Source organism: Zonotrichia leucophrys, chromosome Z (genome assembly GCF_028769735.1).
Source record: "Zonotrichia leucophrys gambelii isolate GWCS_2022_RI chromosome Z, RI_Zleu_2.0, whole genome shotgun sequence".
Lineage (NCBI taxonomy): Eukaryota > Metazoa > Chordata > Aves > Passeriformes > Passerellidae > Zonotrichia > Zonotrichia leucophrys.
The window spans coordinates 44,318,263-44,340,385 of NC_088200.1; the positions used below are offsets into that span (position 1 = coordinate 44,318,263).

A 22,123-nucleotide genomic window follows, 5' to 3' on the forward strand; every position below is an offset into this window, starting at 1 on the left:
CCTGTTTCTTGTCAGCAAAGCTATCTTTAAAACTACTTTGGAGTAGATTACATTGTCAGAAGGTCATCTTGTTTTGGAAGCAGATAAGACAGTGCTTATTGTTGACAGAGACTTACTGAAGAAATACGCTAAAATCTACCTGATATACTTAAAAGCAGGGTAACCTCTTTTTGCAGAAGACTCAAGGCCATTAAGCAGTTTCAGGTGTGCATAAAACTGAAAAGCAGCACACTAGTTTCTAGGCTTTGTATGGCTTTAAGTCGCTTTTCCCCCATCTGATGGGCTATCATTTAAACTTGGCAACACTGCTAGAAAGTATAACGTGAGTATAAATAAGAGCAAGACATTTCTTCTGGAAGAAGTAATAAATTCTGGAGCTTTTCAGTCTGCTAGTTTTTATTACTCTTTCAACTACATTGCAAAACAAGTCGGGTTTTTTTTTCCTATCTTTTTAAAAGCTGAAAAGTCTGTGGGGGAGCTGAATAGTTATTTCAAAAACCATGTTCAATTCTTTTAGTAGACAGACATAGGATTAGTGTAGTCCTAAGGTTAGAAATTGCAATCATGTATGTCGCTCATAATTATATGACCTTCATTATTGGCAAATTTCGTATATTGTTACAGCAAATTTTTAGGATACGTTTTCCAGTTATACAGTCTTCTTTAGGACTCGCTAAGCCTTAAATATAAACTAATCAGGGCTGTAAAGACTCCCACAGTGCAATTAGAAAAGAGTTGCTTGACATGATTTTAAAATGTTTTATATATTTTCAAGTTAAAAAACAACGTGTAGTGATCAAAATAAACCTAGGAAAAAACTGCATCTAGGTACAGGCAAGTGATAATTGCAATTTCAACATTACAAGCTTTTAGAAATGGCTTACTGTGTTAGAATTACATTTGCAGATTTGAGTTTAGACTTAAAGAAACTTTATAAAAGTTGAACTTAGTGGTTACTTATTTTCTTTTGTTCTTAATTGCTGATATGTATTCCTTGTAATGAATCTCCTTTGCCTGCCATTATTTATGTTTGTGTAAATTTACAGAGTCCAACTCTAAACAGTTTTTGTATTACTTTTAAAATCCACTAAATTTAGTTAAGTTTTATTTCTATTTTTCCATCAATTTATTAATGGATAAAAACTTATTTATAGAATTCTGGCTTTTCAACACCCTGCAAGGTTTCAGCTAATCCCTATAACAATAAAAAAGATTGTGTAAGTTGTCAAAATAGTTCACAGTATTTGCTAAACACTTGTGCAGGATTTGTATCTGGTATTTCTCTATTATTTTAAAATACATCCCAGGAACTTCCATTTTTAGAAGTTGAGTTAAATAATAGTAGAGTACACGACAGAAATGTGACAAAGACAATAAAATTCAGTAGTAGTCTTTGATTTTGTCAAGACACAAAGTGTTAAAATGTGAATTTATGGCCTGGAAGTGACCAGTTAATACTCCCACTTATTTGCTTTGTCTTTTCTCCTGACCTGCATATTTGTATTGTATCCAAACCTCATCATTCATTCTTGAATTGTAGTTCACAGATTTAGCTTCTCTGAGTCTACAGAGCAAAATTTTTCTGTAGAAAAGTTCTTTGTTTTTCTTTTGTGATAACCATGGACTTTATTTTGAGTTCTGCATTGCTGTATGTATTTCAATTTAGAACTTGACTGTTTTTGTGATGTTGTATATGGTTTGCTTAGCAACACTTGAGTAACTAGAAGTAGCATACTCTTCCTTTTGTATGGGGGTTTCATCTTTAAATAAACTTCAGTTTCTGGTTCTTCCTCATTTATTGCAAAATGCTTAGGAGTTTGAGTTTCAATACTGTTTAGTAGACATAATTTTGAGATTGTGTTAATGAGATGTTACAGAAATAACACAAATACAACCATACAGCCATAGAATTTTAAAATTTCAATTTTAAAAAGACAGATAATTGGTTCTCCTCAAAAAATGCTGATTTTTAAATTTCATATGCTGTATGTATATCCTTGCTCAAGCAAAAAGATGTATAGTGTGAAGAAGGGAACTAAAACGCACTCTGTTTGTCAGCTGATACATTGTCATTCAGGGACTTGTGAAAGGTAAACTGAAAGCATCCTCCGTGTTTGATGTTACTGCTTGCCAAAGCAGACAGTTGACTTCAAATTTTTGTAGATTTATAGTTCTTCTGCAGTTCCTTAATACACTCATTGCTGAATTTCCCTCCTGGGAAAGAAAGGTTTGCTCAAATACTCGTGACACAATATTATAATTGGAAGTAGGAATTGTACAGAACCTACTCTGCAATATAAACTTCCAATTTCTTTCACTTCACTTAGTGACTACTGGATTTATTAGAATAAAAAATTATTTGATATCCAATATAAAAAGTTTAAAGTATACTTTTTTTCTTTTTTAAATCATGCTTGTAGTTATAGTAATTTTTAAAAGTGAAATCCATGGAAAATCCTAGGAGAAGAAAATTTGCATAAACACAGTTAAATGGATATTAACATAAGGCATTTCTTGCCTAGTCTTGAAACATCATGAACACTCATTGTTTCTACTGTCAAAAGATGGAGAAGACAAGTACTAATATTCACAGCTTTAGTTTCTATTTCCATGCCTGCAGTCTGCAGTCAGCTTAGTAACACTTCAGACAGAAACTAGTTTCCCATTGTTGAAATATCTCAAAAGACTCTATCTCAGTCTCAATTTGTGTCTTGGATGGTTTCAGATGACATAAACATGATGCCCTTTGCTCAGCACTTGCTAAATCAAATGCAATGGTCAGAGAAATTCCCTTTTCAGTTAGGACCTAGACCTGGCACATTTCTTCTTTTCATTGTTTGATGTGTTCAGTGAAAGTGAATGATGCAAAAACTGGTGCAGTTGATCCACTGAGCATATGCTTAAGATAACAACAGCAAATATTAGCTTAATCTGCTAAAATAGTTTTAGAAACTCTTTTTCATAATATCTGAAATTTGACACTGCTCTGACTCTGAGTCACTCTTCTTACTCTCAAGTTCCAGTAGGTTAGTAGTCTTCATCACCACACACAGAACTTGGCTTTGATCCTTTAAGTTGCAGGATTGCAGAGGCAATTCTTCTTTTACCCTCCGTAAATGAGGGAAGCATCTCGTGTCACTGGAATCTGTACCGCTGGATCACAGATGCTTTTAGATACTTAATCTGCTTCATAAAAGAGTTGTATGGGAATAGTTTAAAAGTCTGGTGGGACAGACATAGTTTGTCAAATGCATTCCCAGTTCTGGGTAAAAAAAAGCACACCGAGATATTTATCTTCAGACTCACTTAAATTATTTTTTTGAGAGGGAGGGAGAATTTCAGAAAAATAGTTCAATTCTTAGCTATTAAGTTGGCATGTCTGTTTGAGACACGGAGGGAGATAATACTGTAAATGATAGACTGGAAAGCAAGTATTTTCCCCCACCCCTGGTTTTTGCCACTGAGTTCTTTCAGTATGAGTAATTTCTTTCAGTGTTGAATTATACTTTGGCAGCTTTCTGTGGCTTCTTCAGTTGCCCTGAATTCCTTGACATTCCTTCTTTCTTTGAAATTTCTTACTTGAGCCTTCTGTGATGCTTCTTTCAAGTGATCTTGCTCACTTGCTCTTGAGGAATGTACCAATTATAGAACCTCTGCAAAGAGCTGTGTTCTTCAAGACCACTCTGCACAAAAAGTACAGGCTATGGTGCTTTTATGGTTAATTTCAGAGAACTAGACTAGATGTGGATGTCTTGTTATAATGCATATACAGGGAATGTTTTTTCTTCTTTTTACAAGTTCTAGCTAGAGTAGTTTAAAGGTTTTATTGTGTTGTTCTTTAGATTTTAAAAAGTGTGAGCAGAAATCAGTATGGTGTCTGTTTCCCAATCACTTAAACACTTAGAAATTTGCTCAGTGCAAACATATTTGCCTTGAGCAGCCTAATAGTTGCATTCAAAATTTAAAAAGTTAGTGACCAGAATATTAGCAGGCTTCAGATGTTAGAAATAATAAAATAAACCAACTAACTAACTAATTAGGATGGAAGATCTTTGGATATGATGACAGTAATTGATTGAAAAAGGCAGGCTAAATCTGTTTTGCCTTCCCAAGATCAAGAAAGTTAAAATCAGAATGTGGGTAGCAGTCCCCCCCTGTGGCATTCAGCTTATTCATTTTGGTGTAGTGTGACATATATGATTTTCTACATGTAGGACATTTTTTTCTGTCAGCCACAAAGAGCACAGCTCCAGAGAAAGAAAAACTCACCATGAGGAATTGAGTCTCTTAAATGAGACCACGAGTGAAATATAAGACCTGATTTCTAACTGATATGATAATATCCTCTTGCACCAAGAATGGTCCTGGAATAAAGGAATTCTTTTCAGCATAGAAGGAAGCAGGTATTGATAGTCAGAAGTTTTCTTTCATCCTATCATTATAAAACATAAAGCTAACCTCTGGCCATTGTGATGCCCCTTTGCTACACTTAATGTATTTACATAAGTGTCTTTCTTGGAGGAGAATAAAGCAAGACACAGCCACACTTGCCATCTCAGAAGTGCTGAATAGAATCAGTTCTGTAAATTGATTACCGACTCCTGCCTATACAGCCAGCATGTAGTTAGCCATCATCACAAAGTCATGTCACTGCTAATGTTCGTCATATTGGTTCAAAGGACAGAATTTTTTTAATGCCAAGCTGCTTTTGAGACAATTGGTCTTTTAACATGTCCTCTTTCAAAGTTTTTCTAAGGGGTCTTCGCCTTAAGTGACCTTCATGAAGTTCCCATCAGCCATTTTTTTTCTTCCTATGAAATCTCAGTGAGCAGTGGTCCAGCCCTCTACTGAGCTCTCAGTTGCTTCCCTCCAATTGCTCTAAGGCACTCTAGCATATCTTTGGGGTTGTTAATAAAGACAGTAAACAGTATTGGCTCTATAATGGATCCCTGAGAAAAGCTTTTAATTGCTAGTTACCAGTTGTACTCCATATGACAGATCATCACCTCTTCAACCTAACAGTTCAGCCAATTTTACAGACACCTTATCTAATTTTCAATTCAGATCTCAAACCTTTGGCGATAAAGAGATGAGAGACCATCTCAAAAACCTTGCCAAATTCAAGGTGTACACCTGCTCTCCCTTTATTTTTACAGCCAGTCATCTCTTACAGATGTAGTGAGCTTGAGAAAGCAAGATTTTTCCCCAGTAAATGTGTGCTAATTGCTTTCAGTCACCTTGTCTATTAGGTGGCTGGACATTATTTCCAGGGTGATTTGCTTTGTGACTTTGGTAGGGAAAGAAGGAAGGCCTTTATTGAGTTTATGTAACTTGCTTGTTTGTTTGTTTTAATTTAAATAATATCAGAAGAGAGTGGAACAAATCAATTGGCCTAGGGATACTCACTTTCCAGAAAGGAAACCAATAAAATTAAAATGAAGCAACTAGTCAAAAAATCTTCAACTGTGCACTAGAGCCAGCAGGAAATAAACATTTGTTGGATACTGTTAAGAAAATACTGTAGCTAACACCCAACTGAAATATGAGCTACAATATGAAAAAAAGCTAAAATAAAATAGTGACAAACCACCCCCTGTCCCCAAAGAGTCTTAAGAAGCTCTTTCTAGAGACTGCAAAATTTTAATGGCACTTACATGAAAAAAGTCAGCATTTAAAACTTAAGCTTGCATTGCTGAGAAACAGGTAGGACCAGTAAACAGAGACAGGAGAAATGCAGATGGGAAGTTGAGAAGCCTAAAAAGGCTCTTGAAGAGTTGTTTTCAAAGCCTAAACTATTACAGTAAAATTTTGCTTAAATAGAGTGAAAAAGAAGACAAGAAGGAAGTTAATAGGTTTGCTCAATGACAACAGTAAAATGATACACTGGATTTACAAAGCCTAAAAGAACAGTCTTTTCCTTGGTCAATATTTTATATTCAATGATCAATAAGATGTCTTTCAATCCAAACCATGCTGTGATTGTATGTTTCCATGCTAAATGGAAGATGAAGACGCCGACAACTTGTGTATGCTTTGCAGCAGATAGATCAAAGTCATTAGATCTATTTGAAGTATCTGTACAGCAATTATGAGGTCAAGTAGAGTAGTTGCTTATAAATGTATTGAAATATATATATGTATATATATTGAATATATATAATGAATATATATTTATATATATATTCAATATATGTAAATATATTGAATATATATATATATATATATTCTTCACTCACAGAGGTGTGAGTGAAGAACATGAACTTCAATATATTTACAAGCAGTAAGTATGAAATTAACCTAACTGTTAGCAGCCAGTGGACTGGCAGGTTGCTGCTATAACTCCCAACTGCACAATGGGCTCCAGAGGGAGCTGCAGTAACATGGCTGCTTCCATACCTTGAAAATGGAAGTCAGTCTTTAGGAAAAAGAGGGTGAAAGGGAGAAAGTAAAAAAAACCCAAAACCAAACAACCAGAAAAGAGCACCATAGAGAGGACTACCACTAAGCACAAATCAATGCAGTTTTATTGGGGAAGCATTAATGTGGCTTCTGTAAAGGAAAATCCTGCTTCATTAACCTGCTGGAATTGCAGAAGGGTGACAAAACTGTGTGGTAACAGTAATCTGATGAGTATTTTTTCAATTGCCTTTAACAGAGCTCCACATGAAAGGTTATAAAGAAATGTTTTTTGCTCTGGGATTGGAGGAAAGGTCCTTTTAGCAACTGGGAAAGCAGAAGAAATAAAGAATGTGCCACTTACAGGATGAAAAATTGGAATCACACTGCACAAACTGTTAGGCATCTATTCTTTCTTGAATAGCATCTGCTTTTGCCTCTGTGGGAGGCATAGTAGTGCTGATGGTTGGACTTGGCTCTGGCTAATCCTTGTGGGCATTTATAACATTCACCTAGCCATTGATTGGGTGAGTTGATTCTTGTATTGCAGATAGAAATTTTTGGTTTGGACTTGACTAAAATTTTTCCATCTTATATAAATCAGAATTTCAGTTGGAGATTATTTCATTGATAAATGAATTTATTTGGAGGCACTTCTGGTATTCTGACTATGAACTTCCTCTTAACTTATTTAATATAACTAGTTTACTTCTGCATGTCTTCCATCAACCAAAAGGAAAAGATATGTGTAGAAGTTCACTCTTAAAAATCTTGTACAATCACTATATTGCGGGCTTGTCAATTAGTGTTTACAGAGGCAGTGCATTTGTTCATAAACGTGTTCATTCAAATAATGATTTTAAAGTTGAAAACTAACTGTTTCAGAAGATAGAGATTCAGGTAGGAGTTATGTCATGTTGATTTGAGTCTTTAATTTCATAAGCAATGTTTTTTCAATGAAATATTTTGCCATTCTATGCAAAAAGCCAACATGCTGTGAAGACTTAAGACAATGTGGAGACAAAAGCCACTGAAGTCTGTGTAATAGAAACTGATGTTGACTGAGTTTTGGAAGATGAAAGGACAGCAAAGAATATCAACCTGTGAAGGCAGATAAGTGATCCCAAAAATAGCTGGATTTCCTATGTGTCATGCTAAGCAAGTTAGTTAACTTTTCATGTTTATAATTTTCTCTGTAATTTATGTTTTACAGCTGAGTCAGAGGTGCACTTGACTTTCAATGTGCTTTAATGTACTGTGTATACCAAATGACTTCTTTTTTAAGTCCTTTCCTTAAGTTGGCAAATATTTTGGCCAGATTTTTTTAGTGCCTTATTTCAGATGGCAAAGTAGGGAAAAGCATAAATTTTCTGTGAAGTAGGTGCTGCTGTTTGGAGTACAACTGAAATAAGTGAGAACACTAGCAGTGAAACTTTCACAACATAGCTAGAATAATGTGTATTCGTGCATGAAATGCATTTATATTTTAAGCAGAAGCTACCTATTAAATGACTGTGCTCTGTTTTGTGTATTGTATGACCTTTGGCTGAAACAGGTGTGGGTTTTATTGCTGAAATAGTGTACAACTATATAGATAGAGAATGTGTCTGAAAACACAAGTTTAAATAAACAATTTAAATAATGTCTTTCTTTCTAGCATTTCCCAATTTGACTTTGAAACTTTAGTATTGGTATCCTGGCAACTTTATTTATATGCAATTTTATCAAAATTGAAAAAAGAGTAATTCAATTTATTGTGCAGAGCTTAGCTGGTTGATGTTACAGAGTAAACTATGGTAGTAATATGGTAGTCCATCAGGGCTGGAAAATGGGAGGAATGATTTTGTTAATAAGTTTCTTGAATAGTTGCTAGATCATAAGACATATCTTCATGAGTTTGGCTGGCAATTTCCCCTGAGACAGAGTATTTATCTACCTCTTAAAAGGATTTTACCTCCTACTGGTCTTCTTTTAATCTCAAATATTTTCTTGCCTAAAATAGATGGGCTGAAACTTCTTAGTGTATGTTACAATCAGCGTTGTGTCTGAATTTTGGAAATTCATATGATTTACACATTTTAAAAAGCTGTTGTATGAAGGACTCCTTACATTTGAAGTAATGCTAAGTGTTGTCAAATTAGAACTAATTCCTCGGTGTCGATAACTTTATTCCCAGTAATATATTGGTGTGGGTTTGGATTAATTTCTGAAATCATTTTAGTGGCATCTGTGTGATTGTACCTATTTTTTTTTTTATTTCCTCTTTTGTAGACTGAATCTTAAGAAAGAATTGGATCAGATGAAAATACACCATTCTGTAAGTTCACAATACAGGAACTATACTTACAGCAAAAAATGAAGGGTATAGTATTTTATACCTTTGTATGTAGTTTGAGTGGGTTGAGCCTGGCTGGATGCCAGACAGGTACCAAAGCCTCTCTATCACTTTCCTCTACAGCTGGATAGGGGAGAGAAAATATAATGAAGGGTTCATGGGTTGAAATACTGTCGTGGGCAAAACAGACTCAGCTTCAGGATATTAATCGAATTTATTACTAAAAAATCAAAGGAAAAGTAAAAAATAATATTAAAACCACCTTCTTCTCATCCCTCCCTCTTTGCCAGCTCTACCTCCTTTCCCCCAGCAGCGCATGGAGACAGGGCATGGGGTTATGGTCAGTTCATCCCATGTTGTTTCTCCCACTGCTCAGGAAGGGGACTCCTTCCCCTGCTCCAGTGTGGGGTGTCTCCCGTGTCTGCAGAGTTGTTCCTCTCCATATTCTATTTCTGCTCTTCTCTGCCCGCAGTTACATCTACAATCACTTTTTTTCCTTCTTAATTATGTTACCATGTTACTGTCAATGCTGATTGGCCCAGCCTTGGTTAGCAGTGGGTCCATCTTGAAGCTGCCAGGGATTGGCTGTGCTGGACATGGAAGAAGCTTCTAGTAGCTTCTCACAGAAGCCACTCCTGTAGGTCCTCCTACTACCAAAACTTGGCCACTCAAACCCAGTACAGTAGTCTGTCAGAATATGAATTTTTTATATAAGGTTATTTTCTCTCCAAAGATTGATTTCTTTTTCATGAATGTGTATTTTGTAATCATATGGCCATGCATGTGAAAGTATGTTTGCCCATTATTTGTCTACACATCTATTAAATCTGACAATTTATATGAATAAATACACATTAATACATTTGCAACTAATATGTATATTCTGCCTATTTATGAAATATACTGATACAGAAATTTCACGCTTATTCAGACATCTCTTTTAATTCTAGTCTCACAAAGTATCTGAATTTAAAAATAATCAAAATGGTGAAATGATAAGAATTGATCATGAGTATCTTTTCTATCTTTATAATCTTTACAGTAGTTGATGGTTCTGTGAAGATGAGTCTTTGTCAGTCAGATAGGTAATACATTGCCACTGCCTCTCCATCACTCCTCTGATTCTGCGTATTATGAGCTGTTCCTGAATATTCTGGGAGAAATATTCAAGAGTGCATAATTACAGTCCATCTGGACATTGCATCTGTGGTGAATTCTTTATGCACAGTATTGTGCAAAGGAAGTAAGTAGAAAACTTAGAGAAGTACTCTACACATTCTTAGCAGTAAAGCCTTACCATTCTTTATTGCAATTTTCTCCTGGTGGCTGTTTTCTATTTTTCGTGAAAATGTTGACTACTTGAATGAAAAAATACAGATTTTTTTTTCCTTAACTTTAAAATTCTGTCTTTAAAATTAGGTAGGAGTATCAAGCTGCTGAAAACTGAAAGTTACCTTTTCCTTTTGTATACTATTTATATGTTGTGTTCATAGCCACAGAACTGAATGTTTAAATACTGACTTTAAGAAGCACTTCTTTGGTTTCTTCCAATTCAGTAAGTCTTTGCAGAAAGAGAAGGGGAAAGATAACCAATGGTGAGAAGGAGTTAGGGGCCTGCTGAGCAGTATCTGGAATTTTCCAAAAAACAGTCAGAACTGCCAGTCTTGACATGTTTAGTCTTTTAACAATTAGAATTTTCTTCCTTTTTTCTTTTGTTTTTATTTCAGGTAAACATATGCTCTTTTTAAAATGTGTGGGTGGATGCTCACTTCTGATTTTGTAATTAGTACAATGATAAGCTATTCTTTTCTGGGGACTGAGAAAAATGTTTAAATTACTAGTGAAGTGTTCTAGGCAAATTTTATCTACCTTTTTCAGTCTGTGTTGTTCTGGTTATCATTTAAATGTAAAGGAAATGTCTCATAAGATTCAAGTCCAAGGATATGTATTAACAAAACCTTCCTATTAACACAGAAGACTGAGATGATTGTAGCTGTTTCAAATTTTTTACCAATTGTAGTGTAAGAAAATAGTTGCTCACATGGTGTCTAAAAAGTAATTTCCTTATTGTTCCCCTTGAAAATCGAAGGGAGTTGCAGTCATGACACATGTGTTTTTTGAGATTTTCTAGAAGGTTGCACCATAATGACTGAAGCTGGATGTCCATCTTTGAGCATAAAGGAATGTAATGGTAAAAATCCTTACTCATGTTCTCAGAAAGTGCATATGCTCTCTGCCTTAAAAAGGAGGTTAAATGCCTTCTTCCTAAATAAAAATGCAACCTCATGTCTGTTATCAGTAATTTGCTGGAAATCCAAACTTGATATGGTGTAAATACATGTCATTCATAATTTCAGTATGTTTTACTTTATAAAAGGAAACCTGAAGTCAATTTCTTCAGTTTATGAATGATGTTGGAATTCACTTTCACCTTAGCAGATAGGTACCTGTTTTCATCAAGCATTCTGAAATCAAGGGATAAAATCTGTCAAAAGAGACTGAGCTTTCCTGCATTAAAATTGTCTGTCTTTGTTGGGTATCACTTGTGTTTGTCAGAAGAAGTAATGGGTGGTTTTGTTGTTCTACCATACAACTTTTCAGATCCTGTTGGTCAAAGATGAAGTGGGTCAAGGGAAAAGGAAACTGTTCCTGCCATTCCCAATTTCTTTTCATTCTTATTCTGTTGCCCAGTTATTACTGGTAGTCATCAAATCCAAATTCACTGTTTATGCTATTTGTGCCCTTATTTGTTTATGAAGGTAAAGGATGTGTTGGTAGGTAGTTATGCTATTTCCTCCAAAAGCAGGAGAGTAGATCCATCAAATCCTATTCAGAAAAATAGCAAATGCCTTCTTTAGAAGCAATACACTGTTGGCCTGCTGTTTCTCCAAGGAGGCAGTTTGAAGACCTCTTTCATTCTGAGACTCCTGAATATACTGTGTCCTCAGTATATAGACATGGGGCATTCCCTTCTGCTTTTCACCCTGATGTTTCGCACCAGAAGTTTCTTTCTACCCAGGAGAATGAGTGCCTACCACTGGAGTCAGTAACACAGTGGCTTTGTGCACCCTGGAGCCTTTTTTGTTAGGGAAATCCTTTACCTGGCGTGTACTGCACACAAAAATGTCATTCCTTTGATGGTTTGTGTAGGTTTCTTTTTAAGTGACTATGACAGTGCTTTATTGTGTCTTTTTTTTTTTTTTTAAGGGTGTTTTTTTCTTTGTGTAAGCAGGTGTTCTGCAAATACTATAGTGTACTATAGTTTCACAGTTCATGTACCATTTTGGCAGTGGTGTTGAACTAACTCATCATCAGATTTGATGACTATTAATAAGGAATTAAGTTTTACATTCTAAGGCTGACAGTTAACTATGTTTTCTCAGTGGGATGTAACTGTGCTTATGTAAGACCATGGTAATTTGATGACTGAAGATAGTTGGCTTTATGACTTGTGGGTCTATTCCTTGAGGGAGAAGATGTTATTTTTTTATGTAGAAGTATGACAGGTAGAGCATGTCTTGCTGAGTAGACTGATATGATGTATCTTTCTGCTATCCTAGACGGACAGTTACAGGTGATGCTGTTTCACTGCCTCGCTAACCAATTCCTATGAACAATTGCATAACAATTAGAAGGGAGGAAGGGAAAAGGGGCTTGAATGGGCCATATATTTTCTGCTCAATAGAAAGGGTTAAGTTTCAGTGACCTTTGGCTACACTTCAGTTTATGTTACTTGTGTCTCCTTTGGTAATACTGAGCATGTATAGTCTTTTCTATCCCTTTTGCAGTGGTATTCTTTACTATCTGCATATAATATGTCTATTTATAGAGTTTTAAATTACATTTTAATACATCCACATAATAAACATAACACCTTGTGTGCTTTGATCAGTTTCTTTGGCTATGGGAAATAATTTTTCTTTTCAGTGGAGTACAGTAAATGCTGATATAAAAGCTACAACAGGCATTCAAATGAGTGAATATTTAGAAAAAGATGAAAAGCATGTTCGTATTATCTTTGTGTGTTACTTAAAGAATGTTCTAAATGTATGCAGTACCACTGTGCTGGGGGACTGTAGTCTGAAGTAACATGGGAACTAACATATTAATATCAAGGTAAAGGTACATATTCCCCAGATGCATAGTTTTACCTTTTTCAGCTTTTATTATCTTTAGAATAGTGTTCCATTTATTTCATGAATACAGAAGTATTAATTGGCCATGACATGTTCCAAAGACAAAAGAAAGGTCTAATTCACTCTAACAAACTTGTTAGTCACTGTTTATATCAAGAGGATTGTGAATCTACAGAGAGTAACACTGTTTTCTTCTACACTTGCTTTGTTTATAAATCAAAAGTTTTTAAGTGACCTGCAGTGTCTGCTTGTAGTTTAAAATGTTGCTTCTAAAGCAGACCTCCACCATGTAGCACAGATATTTATCCCTTAAGATTAATTCTTTAAGTTCATTTGGGGGAAAGAAGGACCAAAAAAGAAATACTAATATTGTGGTGCTTTTAGACTATTGGGATTTATTTGTTCTGTAATGCAATATTTCATATTCTAAGATGAAATCCTTCTGATGTGTGTAATTGCTCATTTCTATGAGCAGTGGGCAATTTGTGAATGCTAAACTCTTGATTTCTGAATGACCATATGTATTGGAACTTTTAAATGTTTTTTTCAATGAATAAGTCTGATTTTTAACTTGGGATTTTTAGTATCTAAAGTGTATAGCTGTGATGCTTAGATTTGATTCGGCTGTTATTAGCTGTATCAATATCTAATTGTTATGATTTCACAGTATTTCAGTCGAATGATTTGTGTGATTTATCTAGTGAAGTACATGATCTTTAACTTAACAAAAACCAAGGTTTAAACTTTTCATCCATCCTAATTCAGTTACTGTTTGCTTTGTTCACCAATCACTCTGATCCTCCTAGCAGGGGACAAGACCTAGAGAACAAAACTGATAGTGACTGTGTAGATAAAACGGCAATGAATTCTGCTTTTAAGGCATAGAGGGAATAGTCTGTAAAAGAATAAAAATTGGAATGAAAGTACAGTGTCTTTAACCCCCGGATCTATTGTGCCTTTGAAAAGCTTGTACTCTGAAAAAAACATACTGTGATGCTACAGAGATTAATAATTATGTGACAGAACACTTTGAAGAGAGGTCACTTTAGAAACTGACCAAAAAGCTTGTCAAGAAAATAGACCACATTATAAATAATTACAGAAGTAAAGAATGCATTTCCTTAAAATGTCTACGGATTGTTTTTGTGAAATACTAGGTGTCATAATGTATTTTATTTATTATATTATAGAGATGTGTTATTTATTTCCTGATAGAGCCACTTGTTAAACTTAGTGAAGATCATGGGGTCAAGGGTAATACTCCAAAGAGATATATGAGAGAAGTTTCTCATGAGATGCTACAGAACGTAGGATACCAACAAACAGATCTGAATTTTATAAAATAATCATATATATATATATATACATATATATATGTATGTATGAATGTATATATATGTATACTTAAATGTCAGTACTCATGAATTTAAGCCATCATTTTCCTTCAAAATTTAAAAATGTGGCTTTAAGGAATTTTGCTCAGAAATTAATTCTAGGGAAGTAGCTGTGAATGTTATGTAAGATAAACATGGGTAGTGTCAGAAAAAATTAAAAGAGTGTTTAGGGGTGTAATGCTAAAAGCTAACAGATTATCTAAATTGGAAGTATCATTTTACCTCTTAACTTCAGAAACCTTAATACCTTTGCTGGGTATTTAACTTGAGATGATATCAGGTGTTAATATCCATAGAGCTCCTCTACAGAATGGAATTGATGCATAATAATGATAAATTCACTGTTTGTTGTATTTAAATTTTAGCACAATGTTTCATGCACAAATATTTTCTACATGTGTGGGTCTATCACTTTTTACAGGATAGTACTACATGCATATAGTGTTCTCTAGCTTAACAAATAATGGTAAGTATTTTATCTTTATTGCTTAACATTCTACAGGCTTTGCCTCATACAGTGATGGGATGTTCTTAACTAGTTGGTATTTGTATTGATATTTGTAATATACACAAGTAGTTTAGTATGTTAACAGGTGTTCACTTAAGAGGGCTCACTTGTATTTTACCATATGTTTTGTTTGCTTGCAAAGAAAAGGCATCCTTCAAACAGTATCATGCCTTTTGTTTGTCATTTTACAAAACTATTTGTTTAATTACTTATAAATCTTTAAAAGCATGCTTAAATTGAATAAACACAAATCTATAACGTTGAATGTCAGTTCAGGTATGTCTATTTATTTTTTATCTGTGAATTAACTTGTAGGAAGTATGGTAATTTACAGCAGATGATGTGATTGCATATACTTGTAATACTTGCCATATGGTCAGGCAATGAAGGCTGTCATCTCGTTATTACTGAATGACAAACATCATGTTAAAATAATAACACACAGAATAGGAAGTGCTCACATTCATTTATCTTAAGGTAGAGTGAGTAATTGAAATAATATGAATGCTACCATCTGAAATGTCACAGTTTATGCTTGCTTATCATCTGTATTTCAGAACTGTAATTTTGTTTGCCAGGTACTACATAATTTTTATCTCTATGGATATACAGAGTTATGATGGTACCTTAGGGATAGGTGTAGAAGCTATTTATTGTTTATTTCCTTCCAGCTGTCATACATGACTTTAAGTGCTACTGAGTGCAAAAGGTTCCTTTAAAGAACTGAGAAAACAGTAGCAGAATCTCAGTTTAGGAAGATGATTGAAGAAAGGTATTGGTACAACACATTGACATAGGGTTGGAATGTGCAAGCAATGATTTTAATTATAACCCTTTGTTTCACTAAAGCATTTGAAAAAAATCCCTTTTATTTCTACTTTCACCCATTAACTTTATGTAGCCATAATGTGTTGTCTCTTCATATTAAAGACTTCCTATCAAACTCATGTGTTCAGTATCCAATTCACAAATATGTATGAAGTTTGAGCAGCTCTTGTTCTAATTTGCCCTGTACATCAAGAGCTGTCATTTCGCTGAATCATACCTGTAGTACCCACTTTGTACAACATTTAATAAATTTTAAAATAATTTAAGTGTTGGCAAAATGTTGTTGTAAAAAACTAAAAGTAAAAACTTACAGAAATAATAGGGTTTCAATATTTTCAGTGTCAAGGATAGTTTTGACATTTTGTATTGCTACAAAGTGTGGGAACTGGCCAGTATTTTACATGGTTGGGAGTTCAAGTTAGCCGTACATACGCTCATGTAGCTCCTAGAAAAAAACAGTCTTTCTTAACAATGTACAGAGAAACCTAGAACCCCTGATATATTCCTTAGTGAAAGAGTAGGGATTGAGCTTGTACAAAACCATCCAAAAATATTTCTCCAAGTATTGGAGTAAGTCATTACTGAGCACAGAACTTGCTCTGATGCCCTTTTCAAGTTTCTGGGGATGTCTCATAGACTAAATAATCAGATTAGTATCTGCTAAAATTAAATTGCCCCTTATTTCTGGAATTGTCCTTTATATGGATATTCAAGAACATCACAGAGAGTCAGTTTATTGTGAATGGACTTCAATATCCGTAAACCTCAAAGGACTTCAGAAGCAAAATATAGGTATAATGATGTTTTCCACAAAATTTTTGTGAGGAACTTGGCAAATGAGTCTCTTTATTGAAACAGGATAGATTTTTCATCTCTGTGAATAGAAAACATACACTGGCTTCCATATTTTTAGGTGCTGAGTTTCTGATATCTCTTGCTAGGATTTGTTCGGGGTTTTTTGAAAGATCAAATTAATTTTTTTTTCTGTATTTACAACACTTGAAAGAACTTGTTGCTTCAGATAGATAGTGCAAAATTGTCTACATTTCAGAGTAGTATTCTTTCTGAAAATGTTTTTTTAAATTCAATTAGTATGTATAACAAAATCAGTAATGAGCTCAAGATGCATAAGGAAGATTCATTAGCATGGTATACTTAAACTTCTGTGTCATTTTGCCTGGAATTTTAAGTTCTTTTACCATCTGCCTTTGTTCAACAGCTGTATTATTGCAGCCAAAAATGTTTTAATCTGCACTATGTAAAGTTATTTTAAAATTAAGGACTACAGATAGCTTTTGTCCTTGCTCTTCATGTGACATTATTGTCACATAATAAATATGTCTGAAAACATAGTTTGTAGTTTTTCAAGACAGGCTGAAATATTGTAAATGCTAAAATTGCCTTTTTTAGGTACAACAACTGGAAAGAAGATTCAAAGCTATTGAAGAGGAAATAAAGAAACAGAAGTAAATAAAGACTTACTGAATGAGAAAGTGTATTTGAAAGAATCTCTAAAAGTGCAAAAGAAAGATGCAGACACAAGAAAAAGAGAGCTGGAAACACTACTTAAGAGGATTTGTGAGGTAAAAAAAGAAAAAGCAGAACTTCAATTCATGATTGATGAGAAGGAAAAAGAAGCTGCCTCTTTGAAGAGGCAAGTGACAGAAGCTAACAGGTTGAGAAATGAAAGTGAAGATTTGCTGAGTCAAGTGCAGGAGCAGAAGTGTTTGCTGGATAAAGCCAAAGCAGTGGCAATCTCTGGGTAATGTAATTGCAAGATAACAGGCACCAAGGTTAAATTAAAAACAGCCAAGAAAAAGAGCTCTTTGGGACATCATGAAGCTTTTCTCAAACAGTCCATCAAGGTTATGAGTAATGTGTTTGAGAACTTCAGTAAGGACGGCTGGGAGGATGTGAGTGAAAGCAGGTACGGCTCTCATTAACTTAGCCCTGTAGAGGGGACACTGTGCATATGTAAAGCACTAGCAAATGGAGATTGAATTTCAACTACTGTTGATTTGGTATTCAAAAAAAATACTGTCAGATCCTTTGAAATATCTTGGGAGGTCTTGTTCGGAGCTTATTGACTGAAATTTGCATGTGAAATTAGCCACAACTGCATGAGTATTTGAATAGGTGCCAGGAAACCCAAAAGAAGGCAATGCTTGATTTCTTCCAGTGATGCTATTTTCATGCAGTCATGAGGCTTGAAATTGACAGTTTGGCAGGTTGATTTAATTTGCTGGCCTTTTGCATATTCACCACTGACAGCTAAGGATTCCCAGGCAAGCCTAGTAAGTCGGTTTAGTTATCTTGTGACATGCCGACCCGGGAGGAGAAACATTTTTTCCCCTTAATTTAGTTAGATAAATTTTGAATGACCCATTTCAGCTTGCTAGCAGATGTCTACAAGCTGTTTAACATCCTTTAAATTAAGAACCATCCACACTAATTTCCTGTATGTTTTATGCAGTCATTGTACTAACTTTAATTGAATGATGGTTAAAAATCTTTAAAGGTGATGGTTACCACATACAATCCCAGTCATGAATCAAAAGGCTCTCAGAAAATTCCACTGGCAAATGTCATATAAACAATGAGAATTTTTGCTTCTTCTTATTATGTCCCCATATACTTGAGGAGGCAGCAGTTAGCCACTAGGTAAATGGTTATCACTCCTTGTCTTTCAGGACATTGTTCTAAGAAACAAGCAAAGAAATTTCTCAAGCCTGTATGTCTTATATATTCCAAGATACAGAAAGCATGGGAAAAGAGTAAAGAAAATAGAATTGTCTTCATAGGCTTTATACTGGCTCTATGTGTCATATGGAGCAAATCAATAGTGGCAAATAAAGCCTTTCTACTACTTCTCCCCATGCAAAATAGGGGGGTCCTGAACACAGTATCTAGAGGGAGAAAACAAATTAGGAACCATGTACTTAGTTGTTGTCATTAATGTAAAACTTGGAGTTTTTTTATGTATAATAAAATATTGCAGATCTGATTTTAATAAGAAACATACATGTTTGCACATATGGAAACGTATACATGTTGTAATTAGTGAGTATTTAATTTGCTATGTTGTTCTCTTTAAGAAAAACATTGAGCAAGCACATTGTCATTGCGCTTATAGTTTGAAATGAAAAGTGTTTACATAGCTTCACTTGTGGCTAGCTGTAAATACTGCTTTTAATAATTGTACAAATGTTGGGTTAGAGAATTCTTGTCATAGAACAGTGAATATTGTTGAAGTTTCAAGGTGTTGTAGTTTCAACAACTTAGGAAGTATCTTAATTTAGTTTCCTCTTCTGCTTATTTATACCATTCTTTATTTCTAGTAGCTGGCTGTGAGGTTTTAAATGCAAGCCTTCAATTTTCTAAATAGAACATTCCTTAAAGCAGGTGAGGGAAATGTGTATGTAGTTAGAAATGTCTCTGTGGCTGTACAACAGCCCTTTGAAACCTATGCATTGATTTTGTTTTCATCAATCAGTGAGACATACCAATGTGTCAGGATAGGTTTTAAAAAGTATAAACATGTTTATGTGTTAACTCTTCTTGTCAGTTTGAGGCCTTTTCTCTGGTTAAGTAAACTGCATATCTAAACCATGGATTTTTTATGGTGATGTAACTTCATTTGAGCTCAGTTACACTGTTTTAAATACCTTGGTTTAAAAAGTAACAAATCAAACTAGCCTTCTGTTTAGGTATTCCTTCACAAATCTGCTCACACAAATGACGATATATAGCCCCTGATGTTATAGAAGAGGATATATCCAAGACTTCAAAGTAGACTTCCGTGAATATAAGAAAGCAAATGACAGTGTGGGGTAAGGCAGTGAAAAACTGGAAATTACAAGCACACTGAGTGTCATTCTAAGGAAAAATTGTAAGAAGATTTAAAGTTTCAGGTCCAGTTTCTCTGCATGGCAGGAATCTCAGTGAAAGGATTAACAAGTTTACAGAATTTAACACCATTCAAAAGGGGTGCTGAGTAGAGCTTTCACTGAATTGTGATTTCTGAGTTTGTCTCAGTCAACACTATAAATAAAGTGAAACAAAATGTTGTAAAGGATTGTGCATTTACATGTTGTATTGTAAAATGTGAAAATGAAGGAAAGTAGAAATTTAGTAGTTTATGAGCCATTCACATTCTAGAAGTACAATCAAGTATTTTTCATTTATTTCACTTCTGTGAATTGTCACAAAAGTTGTCTTAAGAAGCAGCTGAAGTCTCAGGCCTCTGCATTGTAAAAAGTGAGATTGCATTGACAGAGGAGAACTTGATAAAATAATTTCAGAGATAGATTTTTACTTTATTGTATTTATAAAGTTTATTTCTTTGTGCTTATGCATAAACTCTGGAGTGTTTGATATTTAGATTGATTTTGGTTTTGATATTTTTAGGAGGGGAGGTTGTTGTTTTTGTTTTGGTTTTTGTTGTTGTTTGGGGTTTTTTTTTTATTTGGTTAGTTTTTTGGTTTTGTTTGTGTTTGTTTTCCTACATGTGCTGCTTTAGTGACTCTGAAATAGCAACTTCTGAAAGTTTGGAAACAGGGATTAGGAAGACAGTGCAGAACACTGATCCACTGCCAGACAGAAATAAACAAGAAGAAAAAAAGCCCTGCATTTAGAAGTCCAAAATGAGCAATATTATAAAAAGGTATATATTGTTTTGTTCTCATGGGTGGTGTTTTGGAGTTTAATATTAGCACTGCTGTCTGCTTTTAGTTAATTTGACTCTCAATATAGAAGTGTAAACCTGTTTCCAGATATTCAGTGGGTGGATTCATTATATTTTAGAATATTTTCTGAACAGTAAGTCTGCTATCATGGATTCACACTGTTTAGATGCCAGGCATCCACCAAAGCCTCTTGTTCACCCATCTCCATAGCTGGACAGGGGAGAGAATGTATAACAAATGGTTTGTGGGCTCAGATAGGGATAGAAAGAGAGCAGTCATCAAATACTGCCAAACTTGAATTAGACATATAAGTTAAATTTTTTACTAACAAAATCAGAGGAGGATAATGAGAAATAAAATAAGACCTTAAAACCACTTTATTCCCACTCCTCCCTCTTTGCCAGCTCTACCTCCTTCCCCCCAGCAGCGCATGGAGACAGGGCCTGGGGTTATGGTCAGTTCATCACATGTTGTTTCTCCCACTGCTCAGGAAGGGGACTCCTTCCCCTGCTCCAGTGGGGGTGTCTCATGGGAGACAGTTCTCCATGAACTTCTCCAATGTGAGTCCATCCCATGGGTAAGCCCTCCACAAACTGCTGCAATGTGGTCACTCTTCTACAGGGTGCAGTCCTTCAAGAACAGGCTGCTCCAGCCGGGGTCCCCCATGGATCACAATTCCTCCCAGGAAATCTGCTCTGGTGTGGGCTCCTCTCTCCCCAGGTCCCTGCCAGGAGCCAGCTCCAGCACAGGCCTCCCCCGGGGTCCCAGCCTCCTCTCAGGCACCCCCTGCTCAACTGTGGGTTTCCTCCACGGGCTTTAGGTGGATCTCTGCATCCCTGTGATCCTCCATGGGCTGCAGCTGCTTCAGCACGGTCTGCACCACGGGCTGCAAGGGAATCTCAGCTCCAGTCCCTCCTTCTGCACTGACCTTGTGTTTGCAGAGCTGTTCCTCTCGCATATTCTCTCTCCGCTCTTCTCTGGCCACAATTACATCTGCAATGACTTTTTTCCTTCTTAATTATGTTTTCATAGAGATACTATCATTTCTAATTGACCCATGGTGGGTCTGTCTTTGAACTGACTGGCAATGACTCCGCTAGTCATGGAAGAAGCTTCTGGCAGAAGCCACCCCTCTAGCTCCCCCACTACCAAAATCTGGCCATACAGACCAAATGTACCTGTAAAACTGTTTGGACAGAAATGTGAAAGGTGATTTGAAAATGTAAAGTTGCTGAAAATGTAAAGCTAGTGGTGCTGTTTCACAGTCCAAAGAATGCCACAGACATCCCATTGAACTTTGTCTCAGTCAGAAGCACCACACAGAGCAGGCTGCCCTAACCCGTAGCAGGGAGAGAGCAACACCCCTCTCTGCCTCCCTTCTAGCCAAATGGTGTGCTGACTAATCCAGCATAAATGTCTCTCAGTTCGTTGGTTGCGCGCTGGATGAGTTTCTCCATTTTAGAAAGATACTTTTGACTCTCCCTGTGTCCAGAAGATTCTGTCTTGAGAAAAGCTTGCTTTTAGCCTCTTGTTAGCCTATTTACATGGATTGTCTGGGATTTGAACTGCTTGTCTCATTGCTAACATCTATATGCTGTTTTCTCACAGAAGAGGGCCAGCTGGTTGTGTCCCAGGTCTTAAGAGGCTCCATACAATTTGTAACAGATGACTCATTCTTGGACTTTTTTACAGTGCCTAATAGATTTTCCCTCCTATGTTTGTCCAGATAAATCACTTAATGGAATTTTAAACATAACCAGATATTATTTCTTAGTTCAAGAAACAGAATACTGAAACACTGAACAACTTGCTGCTTTTAGATAACTAGTTTGAAATTCAGT

The 22,123-nt window shown here is 35.4% G+C and overlaps 1 protein-coding gene across 1 annotated transcript in view; it reads left to right on the plus strand.

Moving 5' to 3' along the window:
- The window catches only part of CNTLN (centlein), a 190,657-nt gene that overhangs the window by 83,527 nt on the left and 85,007 nt on the right, over positions 1-22,123 (plus strand). Inside the window, 5 exon segments of the mRNA XM_064736784.1 lie at positions 8,668-8,717; positions 14,083-14,174; positions 17,008-17,062; positions 17,065-17,524; positions 20,117-20,223. Of these exon segments, the coding sequence (XP_064592854.1) occupies positions 8,668-8,717; positions 14,083-14,174; positions 17,008-17,062; positions 17,065-17,524; positions 20,117-20,223 (764 nt within the window).